This window comes from Rhinatrema bivittatum, chromosome 2 (genome assembly GCF_901001135.1).
Source record: "Rhinatrema bivittatum chromosome 2, aRhiBiv1.1, whole genome shotgun sequence".
NCBI lineage: Eukaryota > Metazoa > Chordata > Amphibia > Gymnophiona > Rhinatrematidae > Rhinatrema > Rhinatrema bivittatum.
The window spans coordinates 762,510,178-762,527,682 of NC_042616.1; the positions used below are offsets into that span (position 1 = coordinate 762,510,178).

A 17,505-nucleotide genomic window follows, 5' to 3' on the forward strand; every position below is an offset into this window, starting at 1 on the left:
TTGAGCTTCTAGATTTTCTGGTGTGGTCTAGAGAGTCTCCACAGGATAGAGATCTTCATCTCTATCCTGCACTCTGTTTCGTTATTTGAAGGTCACTAATAGCTTTCGGCAGTCGGATCATCTCTTTGTGTTGTTTGGTGGAGCGAAGAAAGGAGAAAAAGCTTCTAAGGCTATGATTTCCGGATGGCTGAAGAAGACCATTTGCTCTGTCTATATTTGTAAGGGTCATGAAATTCTGACGAGCCTCAAGGTGCATTTGACTAGAGCGCAGGCTGCCTCTTGAGCAGAGTGTCAGTTGGTGTCTCCCCAAAAGACATGTAGAGCCACAGTGTGGTCCTCGTGTCATACTTTCACCAGACATTACCGGCTGGACGTTCAGATGCAGGAGGATGCGACCTTCAGTGGAAGTGTGTTAAGAGCGGGTCTTTCGGGTTCCTACCCAGTGTAGGAGTGCTTGGGTACATCCCACTTGTCTGGACTGATATGTATATGAACAGGAAAGTAAAATTGGTTCTTACCTGCTAATTTTTGTTCTGTAATACCACAGATCAGTCCAGAGATCCATTCCATTTGCTGCCGAAAGACTGAATTTCCTGATATTTGGTCAACCATATTTCAAAGAATTTTGCAGATTGAAAATATATTGAATTAAGCAGTTAGCAGACTGTTTTGTTCTCTGGAAGTATGAGAGGCTCCAGTTCAGGGGGATCCAATCCTGAGTTGCCTGTTCACCCTGGAAAGGGTTTAGGGACTAATCTTTGGCTTGGGTACATGTCATTACTGAGGGACTGCAGGTGGTGTAGCAGTGCCTTAGTTTTTGTTCTCTGCTTCCATCTGCTAGTAGGGATGCAAAACCCACTTGTCTGGACTCATCTGTGGTATTACAGGAACGAAAATTAGCAGTTAAGAACCAATTTTCCTTTGCTGTCTACATAGGACAAACAGGTCATCCCTATCAAAAAGAATAAATGGACATGAATCTGACATTAGAAATGGCAACATTCAGAAACCAGTAGGAGAACACTTCTACCTTCCAGGACACTCTGTCTGACCTTAAGGTTGTCATAACTCCTGAAAAGGAACTTTAAAGGGACACTCCAGGTAGAAACTGCTGATTTGGAACTCATTAAAAACTTAACACCTTCACCCTAGGTCTGAACAGAGACAATGGCTTCATGGCACATTATAGGTGTGTATGGACTTAACTATTCTCAGATCAACCTCAGTTGTCAGTAGGCTGAACTATAATCCTAATAATACTCTTTTTCCCACATCCTGCCTTGCCTTATTCAGTGCCTTCACTTTGTTTTGTATTCTTCCCCCACCAAACGCATCATCATGTATATTTTATTCACCTCCTGCATCTGACAGAGAACTCTGTCCTTGAAGGCTCATGCCTCTGTAAATTGGTTAGTCTTTAAAGTGCCACTCACCTCTTGTCATTTTTGTTTAAAAATGAAAACTACAAATGTCTCATTGCTTGTCTTCTTTTTTTGTTCAGGTTCAAAGCACTGGTGAAGGAGAAGCCCAGAGATATTTTGATCATGCTCTTACCTTGAGAAATACAATTCTCTTTTTGCGGCACAATAAGGATTTGGTTGCACATCCTGATCAGCCAAATAATGGTACAGTGGCATTAACACTTTACTTAAAATGTTTTCAGTTAGATCATTTTTATCTTCCAAAAAGTTTTTTTTTTACTATCATTCTTTGGAATCTTTGAATTTGCCAGATCCAGGTAGTCAACAAAGAGATTATTGACTTTGAATTGGTAGTAGAGTACCATAGTAATTTCCTGAAATAGGGTCTACATCAAATCCATCAGTTCATGAAAGTTGACGGTTAGCAGCTACAGAGCACTTTTCCTTATTCCAGAAGACTGTGAAATATCTTTGCTAATGTTTATCCTTGGTTCAGCTATCTGTATTGCCCATGATCATGTATGTCCATTCTTAATTCAGGTTACTGTCCTTCACACTGATTCCCAGGGGAGGTTTACAAAAGCATTGTTGAATAGCAATGTTCGAGCACACTTGTTCTGGCTCCCTATGGGATTTGAAGCATATTTTGAGGGTCACGGCCCACAGTTATGTCTGCTGGATTGAGCCAGCCGTTAGATATCGCTATTGAGCAATGATTTTGTTATCTGCAGCTTGTGGGATTTATTTATTTATTTATTTAATTAAAAACTTTTTTATACCGGCATTCGTAGGACACATCATGTCGGTTTACAAAAAACTGAGAAGGAAAGGAAATTACAATGAACAGGGGAGGGGGTAACTGGAAGATATACATAAGTACAGGAGAGGAGAGTCAACAGGCAGCGTTACAACTATTTGCATTGGATTAGGATTATATATGCAAATGAACTAATATAAAAGCATTGTTGAATAGCAATGTTTGAGCACACTTGTTCTCGGCCTTGATTGATATGAAAAATGTTTGATCAGTGTAACTTTAATCCAAAATGTTCATGTGAAAACCACATAGAAATTCTGATTTACAGTGTAGGTTTTAAATAAATATAAATAAATAAATGTTGCCAGCTTTGCGTCTAGGACTGCAGAAAAGCCTTTTCAGGGATATTCATTGTATATTTGGATTGGTTATGTTGCACAGCTTTCTGGTGTTGATGAAAGGATACTATAGTAGCTAGTTAAAGCAGCAAATTGAAGCTTGATTGTATTGTAATATTCTAATTTTTTTATATCATTTTTCCAGTCACTAGCATTATAGCTTCTTCATAATTAATTCAAATGCATTACTGTAAATACATTTAGAAATAGTTTATGAAGGAAATTTAAAAAAGGAATGTGTAATATTTAGGTCTCAGTGGTTTTCTAGACTTTCATTGCAGTTTCATCGTATACTAAATATTTTACACACAGGTTTCCCACTGGACCTTTTACGATGTGAGAGCCTTCTGGGTCTTGATCCTGCTACTTGCAGCAGGGTTTTAAACAAAAATTACACACTACTTGTATCCATGGCACCCCTCACCAATGAGATCCGACCTATTAGCAGCTGTACCCCCCAGGTAAATCCACCCAAACTCCTGGTGCTCTGTGTAAGAACTTGAAACAGTGACAGTTGTTTTTCTAATTCATCCATGAGAATGGAGAAATCGCAGCAATACAAAAATAATCAGAAGGAACAGAAGAGTGTGTCGCAAACAAGTTCTTGGGTCTGTCATCAAAAAAAGAACTGTTTCTCACAAAATCTTAATGATTCTACAAGACTTAATTGAATTCAAAGGTATATACAAAACCTTGATGATTCCCCCAACACTGATCGTGTTTCATTCACTGTGGGGCTGCGTTGGGAGGGACAACGCAATCAACAAATAAATAGAAATATGTTGCTTTTTCATGATTGGTCTTTGAGTCATGTAACTTTTTGGCACATTTTTTTACTTCCTCTTATAGCTCTCTTGATGCTCGCTGTGTAAAATCTTCTAGAAATTCCTGTATGTGTGTAGCACTGTATGAAATGGGTTTTTGAAGTTTTGATGGTTTCTACTTCATTTTACCTTTAGATTACTGTGTGCTGTTTATAGCCTTACAATATGTTCTGTCATTTATATATTATTTCTGTTTACTTGTAGTTCCCTGCATTTACCCAGATCAGTCCAGACTCCTGGATTTTGCCTCTCTGCCAGCAGATGGAGACAGAAAGTTTTACTGACACTCCTACTTAACCTAGTGTGCCACCTGCAGTCCCTCAGTATTGACCTCTATTTCTCTGTCTCCAGCAGATGGTAGATGGTGCAAAACCTGCAGTCTGAGGAAAAAAAAATAAAAGTAAAGAGCAAAGAAGAAGATTTTCCTAGTCCTCCCAGGGGTTAGGTCCTGGTGGGGTCATCCCCCTTGGCTTGAGGTAGACGAGCAGGGGGGTTGGTGACCCTTTTGTTAGCTCGGTCTGGAGTTCCATGGGGTGCACATCTGGAGGTCCAGATCCTTCCCCTTCATGAAGCAGCAGGCTAGAATCCACTGGCAGCCCTGCTGATGCAAGCCTGGTTTTCAGAGAAGGTATCCCCTTTGTTTCTTGCTTGCCTGGACGTTAACGTTTTAAGAAAGACAAAGCAGTTAGTCAAAGTTTGTTTAAATAAAAAACAGACAAAGCAGTTTATTAGGTAGCAGGTTCTTTTTTTTGGGGGGGTCTTGCTTTGCAATTATCTTTCTGCAGCATCTCTTCGGGCAGGGTTCATGGCCAATTTGTGTGCAGGCTGCGTTTCTGGTGATGTAGGAACTTTGGTTGTGTCTGCCGCCTCTACTAGGTCAGGTCAGTCCACTGATGCTGCAGGCAAGCTGCTTTAAAGGCACTGCAAGTGTCCGGGGCAGCCAATGTCTTTCCCCATTGGCATGGGAAAGGCGACCATCTTGGTTTCTCAGACTGAGTTGTTAGCATAGGCAGGGGATCCCCACTTAGATTATCCCCAGCAGATTTTGGCTCTGGGAAAGAGCAGGAAGGCTTAAATTGGGAGGGTTTTCCTCTTAACCCGATTCCCTCACAGATTTTTTCGACAGGGTTTTGTTTTATTATGCACAAAGCCTTTTCTTAGCAATGAAAGCAGCACAAGAGGGGCACTCTTGAACCCGGTCCCGTCCTTGGTTGATCCGTGGTCATACTATTCGTGCCTAGTTGGAAGCAGGGAGGCAGGGTGTGCAGGGCAGATTCAGTGCCTCCAGTTTTTCCCTGCAAGAGAAAATTAGTTCCTTGCAGGGGGTCCCCTCACTCAGCCACCATGGTCTGGCAGAGGGCAAATTTCTCCTCCTCAGTTCATCTCTTCTGTTAAACTCTGGAGGAAGTTGGGCCAACAACCATGTGGCGCTTTCCGGAGGTGGGCACGCATATGCGCGTGTACTTGTACATGTAAGGCCATGGACTATTTTGTTTTGAGCGCATATTTGTGTGGGCACGTGTGTGTGTACAATATCCTTGACTTGAGTGCGGATTGGTGTGAGCACTTGAGCTAATAAAGCCACAACCTGGGCTTGAGTATGTATTGGCGTGGACACTTGTGCACGCATGACTGTGACCTAAACTTGGGCGCATATTTGCACGGGTATGTGTGCATGTACGACCGTGATCTAAGTCTTGAGCGCATTTGCGTACATCCAAGGTGCGCGCATGCTCCTGGGTGTTGGTGGTGTTCATGCAGGAAGCCACCTAGAGCCGCAATTCAGGACATCTAGATGCCAGGGACTAGCAATTCTAAGCACCTTACTGTCTGTGTGGCTTGCCATTTGAGGGCAGTCCAGCCCTTGCTTCTTCTACGGCTGTGTCAGCACTGTTTGGATGTTCATGGCATTTTGGCTTCTGCAGATTTCCAATGTTGGGATATTTCCGCAGTCTATGGAGTCTCCGGAGGGGATGGAAGTGTGAGACATGGCAGTGGTCAGTTCTCTTCCTTCCTTGTTCCTGAGGGCAGAGGCTGCCCTGAGAGAATGGTCAGAGAGAACTAAGTTTTGGCTAGGGGCCCCATTATAGATTCATCTTCCTCCTCCTGAGTGGAATGTTTCCTGGGTCTGGAGACTTTTCTGCAGGGGTGCTCTATATAGGCAAAGCAACCTACTAAGTGGGGATCGCGTGCTTGAGCCTAACATTTGTCAGCTACTGAAGGCAAATGATACAAGGAAGCTGTCCCGGGAGATCTTCAGGTGAATGTGGGAATTGTTTTTCACAGCTCTACAAGAGGGAGGTTTTAAGCCTGGTTTGGAGCCAAGTCGGACTCTTATCAGATATTTTTTTTTTCATAAAGATGTTACCGAATCTGTTGACTTAGACCCTGAAGACGCTCGGTATGGTCAAGGGTGTCGCTACGGGTGTGCAGTTGAAAGATCCAATATTGGTCACTGTAATTATAGTGTCCTGTCAAAGGTTAATTGACATTGAGTGGAATGCCCTGGAGGTAAGTTTTTTAATAAGGAGGGGGGAGGGGTGCCTTGGCGATTTCGTGCCCTGTGGACCCGAAGGCAAGAGAACAGTTAAAGGTAGATGCGCTGTTACAAAGCAAACCACCATCCTGGTGGAGTGAGGGGAAGCTATAAAGGATGTGCAAGATAGGAGGATTGAAGCTGTCCTTTAGCAGGCCTTTGAGGCCATTGCAAAAACTTTGCAAATTGCTTCTTGCTGCTGACTGTTGTCTCGGTCTGGTTTGCATCTCTCAGGAGTTTGAAGGAGCGGGTACAGATGGCAGATTGGTGATGAAACCAACAGCCGCATCCTAGCCAGTGCAGCTGTGTTTTGGTGCTGGTGATTTCCAGAGGTGCTGATTCTGTTCTAGTGGCCAGACGCCAATTATAACTGCTTACAGGCAATATTTCCTGGTCCAAACACAAGGTTACCCTTTTAAAGGTTTGCTTTTTTTCGGGTGTGAGTTGAGAGGATGGCGAATAGCGGGGGCGATTGGCCCGAGGGCAGGAAGGTAGCAACATGTTTTTGTCACTCCAGGGATTCCTATTTTCATCCTTACAGAGGAACAACTACTCGAAGGTCTCACTCCTTCAGACATTCTTAGTTCTTTTGGCCAGAGAAGCCTCACCAAATTGTGGTCGCAGGAGCATCTCGATCTTCGTAATTAAGGGATACGGGCTCACCTGGATCAGGAATTACGTGGATGTCTATCTTTCTTTATTGAAAATGGACTTATATTACAACGGACCAGTGGGGTCTGTTGGTGGTAAGGCACAGCCATTCTGTAGGATTTCTACAACTTATTCCGGATGCCATTATGATTTCTCCATGCAACTCTCTAAAGAAGAAAGTAGCAGTGGAGACTATGTTAAGGAGGCTGTTGATTTGAAGGCCATAAAGAGTTATGGCACTATTCTATCTATTTTGTCATTCCCAGAAAGGAAGAGGAGTCCTTTCGGCCCATTCAGGATTGGAACAGAGTCAACATTTGTGAGGGACTCGTTTTCAGAGTGATAACTCTATGTTCCATAATAATAGCAGTACAAGCAGGGGAATTTTCTCTTGTCTCTCGATCTGACGGAGGCCTATTTACGTATTCCCATTTGCCAGGAACTTCAGTGTTTCCTATGCTTCGCCATTCTGGAATGTTATTTTTCAATTTCAGGCCCTGCCCTTTGAACTGGCTACTCATGCTCATGACCTTCTTTAAATTCATGAAGAGATGTCTCTGTGCAAGTCAAGCATTCTGGTCCATGTGGACATCTGGTTGATTCAGGCTAAAAGTGCAGAAGAGTCTCTTGGCGTCTTGTAAGAATGGGATACAGCCATCTCGGACGCTAGAGTATCTCAGCATGTGTTTTGATATAGAGCAGGGCATTTCTGCTTGTGAGGACTTTTTATTTTTTGTACTATTAGTTCCCAGACCAAGTTTTTAGGGAGGGCTTGCGCTAACCCTGATTTGGCTGTCCCCAGGACTGTGCTCTGTCTGAGCCCTTCCACTGCGATCTTGACAAGCTGTTATTCTGGTGGATTCTCTTATTGTTTCCAAAGCGATCACGAGAGAGAAAGGACTTTGTTTTTTTTATTTGTTCCCTGGTAGTTTATGCGCCTTGGACGGTTGCAACAGAGGAGATATTCTGATGAGATTATTAACACATGTTGTAGGCCAGATAGCCTTCCACATCCTTAGCCTTGTGAGGATTGGAAGGGTCTTTGAGTCCAGGTGTACTGTTCATGGCAGGCATCCTATTCAGGCTGCTGTGGCTCATATTTTGACTTTTCTACAGGAGGGTTTCGTCAAAGTCTGGCCTTAAACTCCCTGAGAGATTAGGTAGTAGCCTTCGGATGTCTTCACGGTATAGGGCAGGGATATCTTCTCACCACGCATCTGGTTATATTGCGTTTTCTTCAGGGGACGAACACATTACGTCTTCTGAGGAGATTGATCTGTCCCTCTTGGAACTGTGATCTGGTGTTTAGTTGAATGTTTGATGTTCTGTTTGAACCATTGCGCAGGTTAATCATGGCAGACTTAATTCTGAAGGTGGCTTGTTTTCTGTTGGCTATCTGTTCGGTCAGGAGGCTTTTAAAGCTCCAGGCTTTGTTGTGTCGAGTCCTGTTTTCTGCAGATTTCAAGGTCAAGTCAATTTTGCCATTCCATCTTAGACTGTGAAACTTCCAGCCTTACCGGTTTTGGACCCTCTGCACCTCATGCAAGAGAACTTAGGCTCTTACGAACATAAGATATGCCATACTGGGTCAGACCAAGGATCCATCAAGCCTAGCATCCTGTTTCCAACAGTGGCCAATCCAAGACACAAGTACCCAAACATTAAATAGATCTCAAACTACTATTGCTTATTAATTAATTGCAGTTATTGATTTTTTTCCTCTAGGAACGTATCCAAACTGTTTTAAGCTCAGTTACACTAACTGCCATAACCACATCCTCTGGCAATGAATTCCAGACCTTAACTATGCGCTGAGTGAAAAATAATTTTCTTCAGTTTGTTTTAAATGAACTAACTTGATGGAGAGTAAGTAACCAATTTACATTAACCTGTTCAAGTTCTTATATGACTTTGTAGTCATCTATCATGTCCTCACTCAGTTGTCTCTTCCCCAAACTGAACAGACCTAACTTCCTTAGCCTTTCCTCATAGGGCAACCGTTCCATGCCCCTTATCATTTTGTTTGCCCTTCTCTGCACTTTCCCCAGTGCAACTATATCTTTTTTGAGATGTGGTGACCAGAATTGCACACAGTCTCACCAAGGAGTGATTACAGAGGCATTATGATAACCACCATTTTATTTGTCATTCCCTTCCTAATAATTCCTAACATTCTGTTTGCTTTTTTTGACTGCCACAGCAAACTGAGCCGATGATTTCAATGTATTATATACTCTGACATCTAGATTTTTTTTCCTGGGTGGTAACTCCCAAGATAGAACCTAACTTTGTGTAACTACAGCAAGGGTTATTTTGCCCTATATGCATCACCTTGCACTTGTCCACATTAAATTTCATCTGCCATTTGGAAGCCCAGTCTTCCAGTCTCACAAGGTCCTCCTGCAATTTCTCATAATCCGTTTGAGATTTAACTACTCTGCATAATTTTGTGTAATCTGCAAATTTGATCACATTGCTCATGGGACCCCTTTCCTCACCATTTGTAAATATATTAAAAAGCACCGGTCCAAGTACAGATCCCTGTTTACCTTTTTCCATTGTGAAAACAGACCATTTAATGCTACTCTGTTTCCAGTCTTTTAACCAGTTTGCAATCCATAAAAGGACATTCCCTCTTATCCCATGACTTTTTAGTTTCTTAGAAGGCTCTCATGAGGGACTTTGTCAAATGCCTTCTGAAAATCCAAATACACCACATCTTATTCACTTTTTCCACAATTTGTTAGGCAAGACTTCTCTTGGGTAAATCCTTGCTGGCTGTGTCCCATTAAACAATGTCTATCTAAATGTTTTGTGATTTTATTCTTTATAATCATTTCCATGATTTTTCCTGGCTCTGAAGTCAGGCTCATCGGCCTATAGTTTCCCGGATAACCCCTGAGCCCTTTTTAAATATCGGGGTTACATTGGCCACCTCCCAGTCTTCAGGTACAATGGATGATTTTAATGATAGGTTACAAATTAATTGAAATAGGTCTGAAATTTCTTTTTTTTTTTTTCAGTTCTTTCAGAACCATGGTGTGTGTACCATCTGGTCCAAGTGATTTACTACTCTTCAGTTTGTCAATCTGGCCTATCACATCTTTCAGGCTCACTGTGATTTAAATTCAGTTCTGAATTGTTGCCCTTGAAAACTGTCTCCAGAACGGGTATCTCCCCAACATCCTCTTCAGTAAACACCAAAGAAAAGAATTTGGTCTTTTTTCAATGGCCTTATTTTCCCTAAGTGCCCCTTTAATCATCTAATGGCTATATTTTTAAAAGTTTTTATTATTAGCTTTTGCCTCTATGGCCAACTTCTTTTCAAATTCTCTCTTAGCTTTTCTTATCAATATCTAATATTTAACTTGCCAGTTCTTATGTTTATCCTATTTTCTTCTGAGGGATCCTTCTTCCAATTTTTGAATGAAGATCTTTTGGCTAAAATAGTTTTTCACCTCACCTTCCTTTCACATTTCACATCTGGACTGCACTTCTAAGATGATTTTTTTTTTTTTTTAACGATGTCCACGCTTGTTGCACACTCTTTAGCTTTGTAGCTGTACTTTTCAGGGTTTTTATTTTTTACTATTTTTCTCATTTTATCAAAGTTTCCCTTTTGAAAGTTTAGTGCTAGAGCTGTGGATTTACTTACTTCCCCCCTTCCAGTCTTAATTCAAATTTGATCATATGATCACTATTGCTAAGCAGCCTGCGCTCCACGGAGAATTAGATCTAAAATTGTTCTCTCTCTCATCTGTTTCTGAATCAATTGCTCCATAAAACTGTCATTTATTCCATCCAGGAACTTTTATCTCTCTAGCATGTCCTGATGATTCACTTACCCAGTCAATATTGGGGTAATTGAAATCTCCCATTATAACTGCACTACTGGTATGGTTAATTTCACTAATTTTTCTTAGCATTTTACTGTCTCATCATTTCGGCCAGGTGGATGGTAGTATACTCCTATCGCTATACTCTTCCCCAACACACAAGGGATTTCTATCCATAAAGATTTGATTACGCATTTAGTCTCTTGCAGGATCTTTAGCCTGTTGGACTCTATGCCATCCCGGACATAAATAACCACCCCACCTCCAAGTTGCTCCTCTCTATCATTGGGATATAATTTGGTATAGCACTATCCCATTGGTTATCCTCTTTCCACCATGCCTCTGAGATGCAGATTGTCTATGTCATCATTCACTGCTATACACTCTAACTCTAGGCTTCTGGCATCAGCATACAAACATTTCAAAGTGTGTTTTTTGTTTCTATTAACATTCTGCACTTCAGTTGACAGGAATAAATTGGAATCTTTTAGCTCAGGTGAGCCTTTAATTATAGGCATTTGGACTACTTTTCTTATTATTGGAACCTCTACGTTGGGATGCCCCAATTCTAATGCTTCATTAGTATCCTTCCAAGAGACCTCCCTCCGAATCATGCGCTGGTGTGACTGTTGGCTTTCCCCTTTGATTTAGTTTAAAAGCTGTTCTATCTCCTTTTTAAAGGTTAGTACCAGCAGCCTGGATCCACTCTGGGTTAAGGTGGAGCCCATCCTTTTGGATAAAACTCCCCCCTTCCCCAAAAGGTTCTCCAGTTCCTTACAAAACTGAATCCCCTCTTCCTTGCACCATCGTTTCATCCATGCATTGAGACTCCGGAGCTCTGCCTGCCTCTGGGGACCTGCGCGTGGAACAGGAAGAATTTCAAAGAATGCTACCTTGGGAGGTTCTGGATTTCAGCTTTCTACCTAATAGCCTAAACTTGGCTTCCAGAACCTCCCTCCCATATTTTCCTATGTCATTGATGCCCATGTGTACCATAATAGCTGGCTCCTCCCCAGGACTGTCTAAAATCCTATCTAGGTGAAGCGTGAAATCCGCCACCTTCACACCAGGTAGGCATGTTACCAGACGATCCTCACACCGACCAGCCCACCCATCTGTCTACATTCCTAATCATCAAATCACCAACTATGACTGCTGACCTAACCCTTCCTTCCTGGGCAGAAATCCTGGGAGACACATCCTCAGTGCAAGAGGACAATGCACCACCTGGGGACAATATCCTTGCTACAGGATTACTTCCTGCTGCACCAGGTTGATGCTGTCCTATCAGGAGACCTTCCTTCTCCAAGGCAGCACGAGGGCTACCAAACTGGAGTTGGGACTTAGCTACTATGTTCCTGAAAGTCTCATCTATATACTTCTCTGTCTGCCTCAGCTGCTCCAGGTCTGCCACTCTAGCCTCCAGAGATTGGACTTGTTCTCTGAGAAACAGGAGCTCTTGCACCAGGTGCACACATACAACTTCTCATCGGCAGGTAAAACATCATACATATGACACTCAATGCAAAAGACCGGGATGCCCCCCTCTTGCTGCTGGACTTCTGCCTTCATCTTAAATTTGTTCAGCTGCTAGCTAAGTTTAGGTTGCTATGGGAGTAGGAGTGTGTACAATTAGTCCTTTAAATGTATTAGTGTATTCATATTTATCTGGTAGTGACCTACAAGGGAATGATTAAACTCTTGATAAGGTGTGAGGAGATTCTGAATTTAAGTTAAAAGGCTTATTAAATTTTTTTTTTTTTTTTTAGTGAGAAAGTATCACCTGCCTATAAATTAAAGAATGAGCAAGGGGTGGGTGGGAGGGAGGGAAGTACAAAAACACAAACTCCTGGTTTTTGCTTGCCCTCTGACTAGCTATTTAATACAAACATACAAAATTCCTGGTTATTTTTCCTGTCTTCTTAGTAGCTATTAATACAGACACAAAAACACACTAAAGAATATACCCCAAATAGTTTACTTCTCCCCAAAACTTTTAAGTATCTCAAATTTCCCCAAGCAGTACTTACCGATTCTTTTCAGCCAACAGCAAGGTGATCCTTTCCTCTCAGTGCTCCCACTGGATTCTGTGTTACAGAGCTTTTCTTTGTTGTGAGGCATTAATTGTTGAGGTATCTGAAGGTTACTAAGGAGTTTCATAGATCAGGTCACCTCTTTTTTATTTGGAATGGTCCAAAGAAAGGGTGTCAGGCTTCAACGGCTAATTGAGCATTGGCTTAAGGAGGCAATTGGTTCAACATATATGTCTGAGGGTCAACCAGTGCCTGAGAGTTTGAAGGCTCATTCGGGGTGTTTTCAGGTGACTTATTGGTCTGAGACTCAGCAGGTGTCTCCATAGGAGATTTGCAGAAAGGCTACTTGGAAGTTGCTGCATACTTTTGCCGGACACTATCGCTGGGATGTCTGTGTTCCAGTTCCCATGGCCTTTGGTGAGAGTGTTATGCGAGTGGGACTCTCCAGGTCCCACCCATTGTGGGGGAGCTTAAGTACATCCCTGGAGTTAGGCTGATCTGGGTACATTCAGGGAAAGGAAAATTGGTTCTTACCTGCTAATTGTTGTTCCTGTACCTCCACTGATCAGTCCAAGACCCGCCCATTGACGGTGGGAGAGTCTACCACTCATTCATATGGTTTGTGTGTAATGCAGAGTTGTTAGCAGTTCTCCACTCTCTCCATGCTGTTTATTTGCATTAGTTTCTGGGACAGAGTTTCCAGTTGGTTATGGCATCCCCATCCTCTCATTCGTTGGGGTGGTTTGCTGTTAGTTTTTTAGTGTGATTTTCATCTTGGATTGGGTACAGGTCAATACTGAGGGAGTGAGGTGGCACACTAGATTAAGTAGCAGTGTCAGTAAAACTTTCTCTGTCTCCATCTGCTGGCAGGGAGGCAAAACCCAGGAATATGGACTGATCTGTGGTGGTACAAGAACAAAAATTAGGTAAGAACCAATTTTCCTATCGAGTTGTCCCTCCCAATGTAGCCATACAGCGAAACACAATCCATGGCAGAGGGCTCATCATCCTTTTGTATAGATTAAATCTTGTAGAATTAAGACTTTTGGGCAAACGTTTTTTTTTTTTTTTAGGACAAACCAAAAACTTTTGTGATATTCTATTCCTTTTTCTAATTTACACAGGGGAGAAGCAGTTCAACATACTTGAGCCACATCAACGTTGTTTGTTTTACACTTGCAAATGTGATTTGCTTTTCTCTGTGGTCTATATGGGAAGAACTACTTTTTAATTATATGGTGTGTTCTATGTGATTGTCTTGGTACATAGTAGAGTCTACATTCCACCCACCTTGGTGATCATATGATTCTACTAGGCATTCTCCAAAAGCAGATTATGGAATGCCTGCTCTCCAATAAAATTTAGTTTGGGCGGAGTCCAGTCAAGAGTGCATAAGTGAGGCAAAATTTAGATGATTGGATTGCTTGTAAAGAGGAACTAACTCAGCAGTGTAACTTTTCTAGTATGAACAAATGCTTTGAGCATGAGAATTATAGGGGCCAGTTCTTACTGTTTCTCTGACTACCTACTGTAGGTTTTGGCAGTGTTCATCAGAAATAACCAAACAAGCAATCCTAGAAATACAATAATAGGAATCAGCCTTCTGTGGAAACAAACAGGTTCACCAAGTTACACAAGTGGGTCATATTACCATACTTAGTGTCAAATGACCAAAATCTTCCAGAGCTCTTTCAAAAGCAAAAGCCCTTTTCTGCCCATTCACGTGTTAATTCCTGAACTGCAGGAGCCTCAAAGCTTTCCTCAGTTTGTTTTTATCTGCCAATACATTTGAACAGATTTATCTTCTGCATTCCTACAAATCTTGAGAAAAATCTTATTCTTTTTCTTCCTGCTTTCTCTCTAAATCCTTTAGAATTACCCTGTTAGACTTTTTGCACTACAGTATTTACATTTTACTTTTTTTTATTTTTTGATTCTGCTGAGCTAGCCTGTGGATTATTTTCTTTGGTATAGTTGCCAACAGGCTGTCCAGTCAAAATTTCTCTTCTCTTTTGGACTGTCTGTCAAACAGAAAATTTCTTCATTTGATTTTTGCCTTGTTGACTTCCTTCATTGTAACCAAGTAGTGGGCCAGCAGCTTCAGGTTCTATCCCAAGTGCTAACAGACGATGTCCATCATATGGTTTATTACATGTGTTTGAGACAAGGCCATAATGCTTCTGACTGTGAGATCTGTGCAAAGATGTTAAGAGTTCCTGAGACTCAGAAGAATAGGTTCCGAGCCTTCCTTGACGTTGACATCAAAGGCACAGTGAGGACTACAGAGCCAAAAAGAATTACTGATGGTCTTAACCTATTCAGTTCCTCAGCCCAAGGATTGGCCTAGGAGTCGAGACAAATTTCATTCCTCCTTACTTGGGCCAAGTCCTGGGTTCTAGGCTCTGGCCTCTTTAGTGAAAAAAAAAGTATTATTTGAACATTATAATTGGTCTTGCATTGCTTTGTAGCAAATCAATGTGGTGAAAGTCTTGTGTCTAATCCTGGCAGGGTTCTGTCACTTGATAGAAACTGTTGAGAATTTTAAAAGCAGCTAGTCTGTACAGCCTATGATGATTTTGAAAGGGCATTGAGAGCCTCTGCCATAGCTATTGATACCTGCAGACTCTCATGGCTATGAGTGTCAGGCCTTCATGAGGATATGCAAGAAAGGCTCATAAACAATATGTCTTGCAATAATGGAAATCTTTTCAGAAATAAAATGAGGCAGTGGACCTCATAAATATACACAGTTCTAAATTCTGACCCAGCCACTGCCACCTCTGAAACCACTTTCCATTTCTAAGGTTTATTTTCCTCAGTAGAAATGCCTTATAGGACCCATTTGACTTAGGTAGCAGGACTTAAAGCTTTCACCATCATGACCAAAGAAACTCTGCTATCCAGTCAAAACCAGGATTTCATTTTTAACTGAATCAGAGAGTGAAGTGGCTTTCTGAGTCATAAGGAGCAGCAGTGGGTGAAACAGGATTTAAATCCTGGCTTCCGAGTTCTCAGCCCACTTCTGTTACAGTTAAGCTACTCCTCTACTTCCATTTCTAGCATCTGTAGAGTGATGGAGTGATTGATGTTTGTGTTTGTTTATTGTATTGACACTGCAAATACTGAAAATAACAAAAAGGGCTAAAGACTTGAAGTTTCTATATTTTCTCAGATAAATGGACAATGGTATGCTGGAAGATTGATAAGAACTGCTGAGACTATGAATAGCATTCAATGTGCTGTTTTCAGTGAGACAAAGATGCCGTTAGTGACTGTTAAAAATAGCTGAGAACTACATAATAGCCATTACTGAACACGGCTAGTAGCATCATAAAGCTTGGCTATTCATATAGAACACTGAACAGGAAATCCTTTTATGAGAGAGAATTGGAACATACATCCAATCAGAAAAAGATACTTGTTCTCAACTGCATTTTCAAGGCATTGAGAAATTATAAAAGGCACTGTTAATATTGCATCGTTGGAGACAAAGAGAAAGATCAAGAAAGAAGACATCTCCACATCCTGTTTCCTCAAATACCCTGGTTTGTGGGGAGACAGGATGCGGAGTAAGAATGTTTAAAGAATGTTTAAAGCCATTAGCTGTAGGTTTTATTAAATGCTATAAAATAATATAAATCTTAGACATTAAATAATAAGGTACCTTATGGAGAGGCAGAGTGCCAAGCTAGACACCAGCATAAAATCCCTCTTAAATGATTTTACTAATAACAAAGCATTACATAGTATTTACAGTTGTATATTTCCAATCCCTAAACTTAGGTTACATAATTGTTACAATTTGTATGATTGGATTTCTTTTATAAACAATCTGAATGGCTGTATGGTAATTTGTTCTCGTTCTCCAAGTTAATTAATCCTCCTCTCGTGTGTAAATGTTTTCTTGGAATTTGCGGCATCAGCAGCCTTGTGTCTATTCTAAGAATATTTTCTCTAATCTTAATGGAATGTCAGTTGGCCTCATCCTTGTTCTAGTTCGAGATATGTTTCAATAATCTTAAATGGAATGTCAAGAGTGGAAGTAAAGATAGTAAAGCAATAAAGCGAAGTGACAAGACGTTTCAGGTATATCAGTAAAGGATGAAGAGATGAGATTGTAATATTAAGAGAAGAAAAGAATAAATGTGTGAAAGGGCACAAGGATAAAGCAAAATTGCTAAACAAATACATCTGTCCAGTATTCACTTAAGGGATTGTAGAAGGGCTGCCAGTTGTTGGCAAGGGTGTGTATAGTAGTGGTGTAGATGCCACACAATTCTTATGGAAGAGAGGATTTGTGTGGAATTAGAAGAACTAAGAGAGAATAATGTGATGGGGTCACAGGACATATCCTAGGATATTAGGGTATGTCAGAAAAATCCTGACAGTTCATTGAAGAACCGGTTCAATAGATCTGTGGAGACAGGAGTAATTCTGTGGGACTGGAGAAAGACAGAAAGTTATTGCAGACTCTTCTGAAGAAAAAGGTATTGAAGCATATTGAATCCAGTGGGCTGCTGCATCAGAAGCAGCTTGGTTTTTACCAGAAGGAGATTGTTTCAGATCAATTTTTTTGATTGTCACCAGAGAATTATATAAAGTGTGGGCCCTAGATGTCATGTATTTTTTGTTTTCAGCAAAGTATTTGATACTGTCCCACTGAGGAGACTCATAAATAATCTGGTTAGTGTAGAGGTGGGACAACAGAGTATGGTGGTAAATGACGTTCAGTCTGAAGAAAAAAATGTGATGCATGCACTGCCTCAAGGATAAATCCTAGGGCCAGTTCCGTTCAGTATCACTGTGAGTGATTTTAAGGACCAATTAAGAGGAAAGGTCTATTTATGTATTTATTTTTGATGGCATTAAGATCTGGAACAGGTTGGTCAAGTGTGAAGGAACAGAAAAAATAAGTGATCTAAGAGCAGCTGAGTTTCAATACCAAAGAATGCATGGCTATACACTTGGGGTACAGAAACTGATATAAAGTAGGAAAGCGTATTGGGATGATTATATGTGATGATTTTAAGGTTGGAAAACTGGTACGAC

General features: G+C 41.2%; 1 protein-coding gene across 1 annotated transcript in view; it reads left to right on the forward strand.

Moving 5' to 3' along the window:
• FAM91A1 (family with sequence similarity 91 member A1) overlaps positions 1-17,505 on the forward strand; it is a 152,074-nt gene that overhangs the window by 101,309 nt on the left and 33,260 nt on the right. The window contains exons 15-16 of the mRNA XM_029591984.1: positions 1,502-1,625; positions 2,889-3,037. Of these exons, the coding sequence (XP_029447844.1) occupies positions 1,502-1,625; positions 2,889-3,037 (273 nt within the window). The remainder of the gene's footprint in view (positions 1-1,501; positions 1,626-2,888; positions 3,038-17,505) is intronic.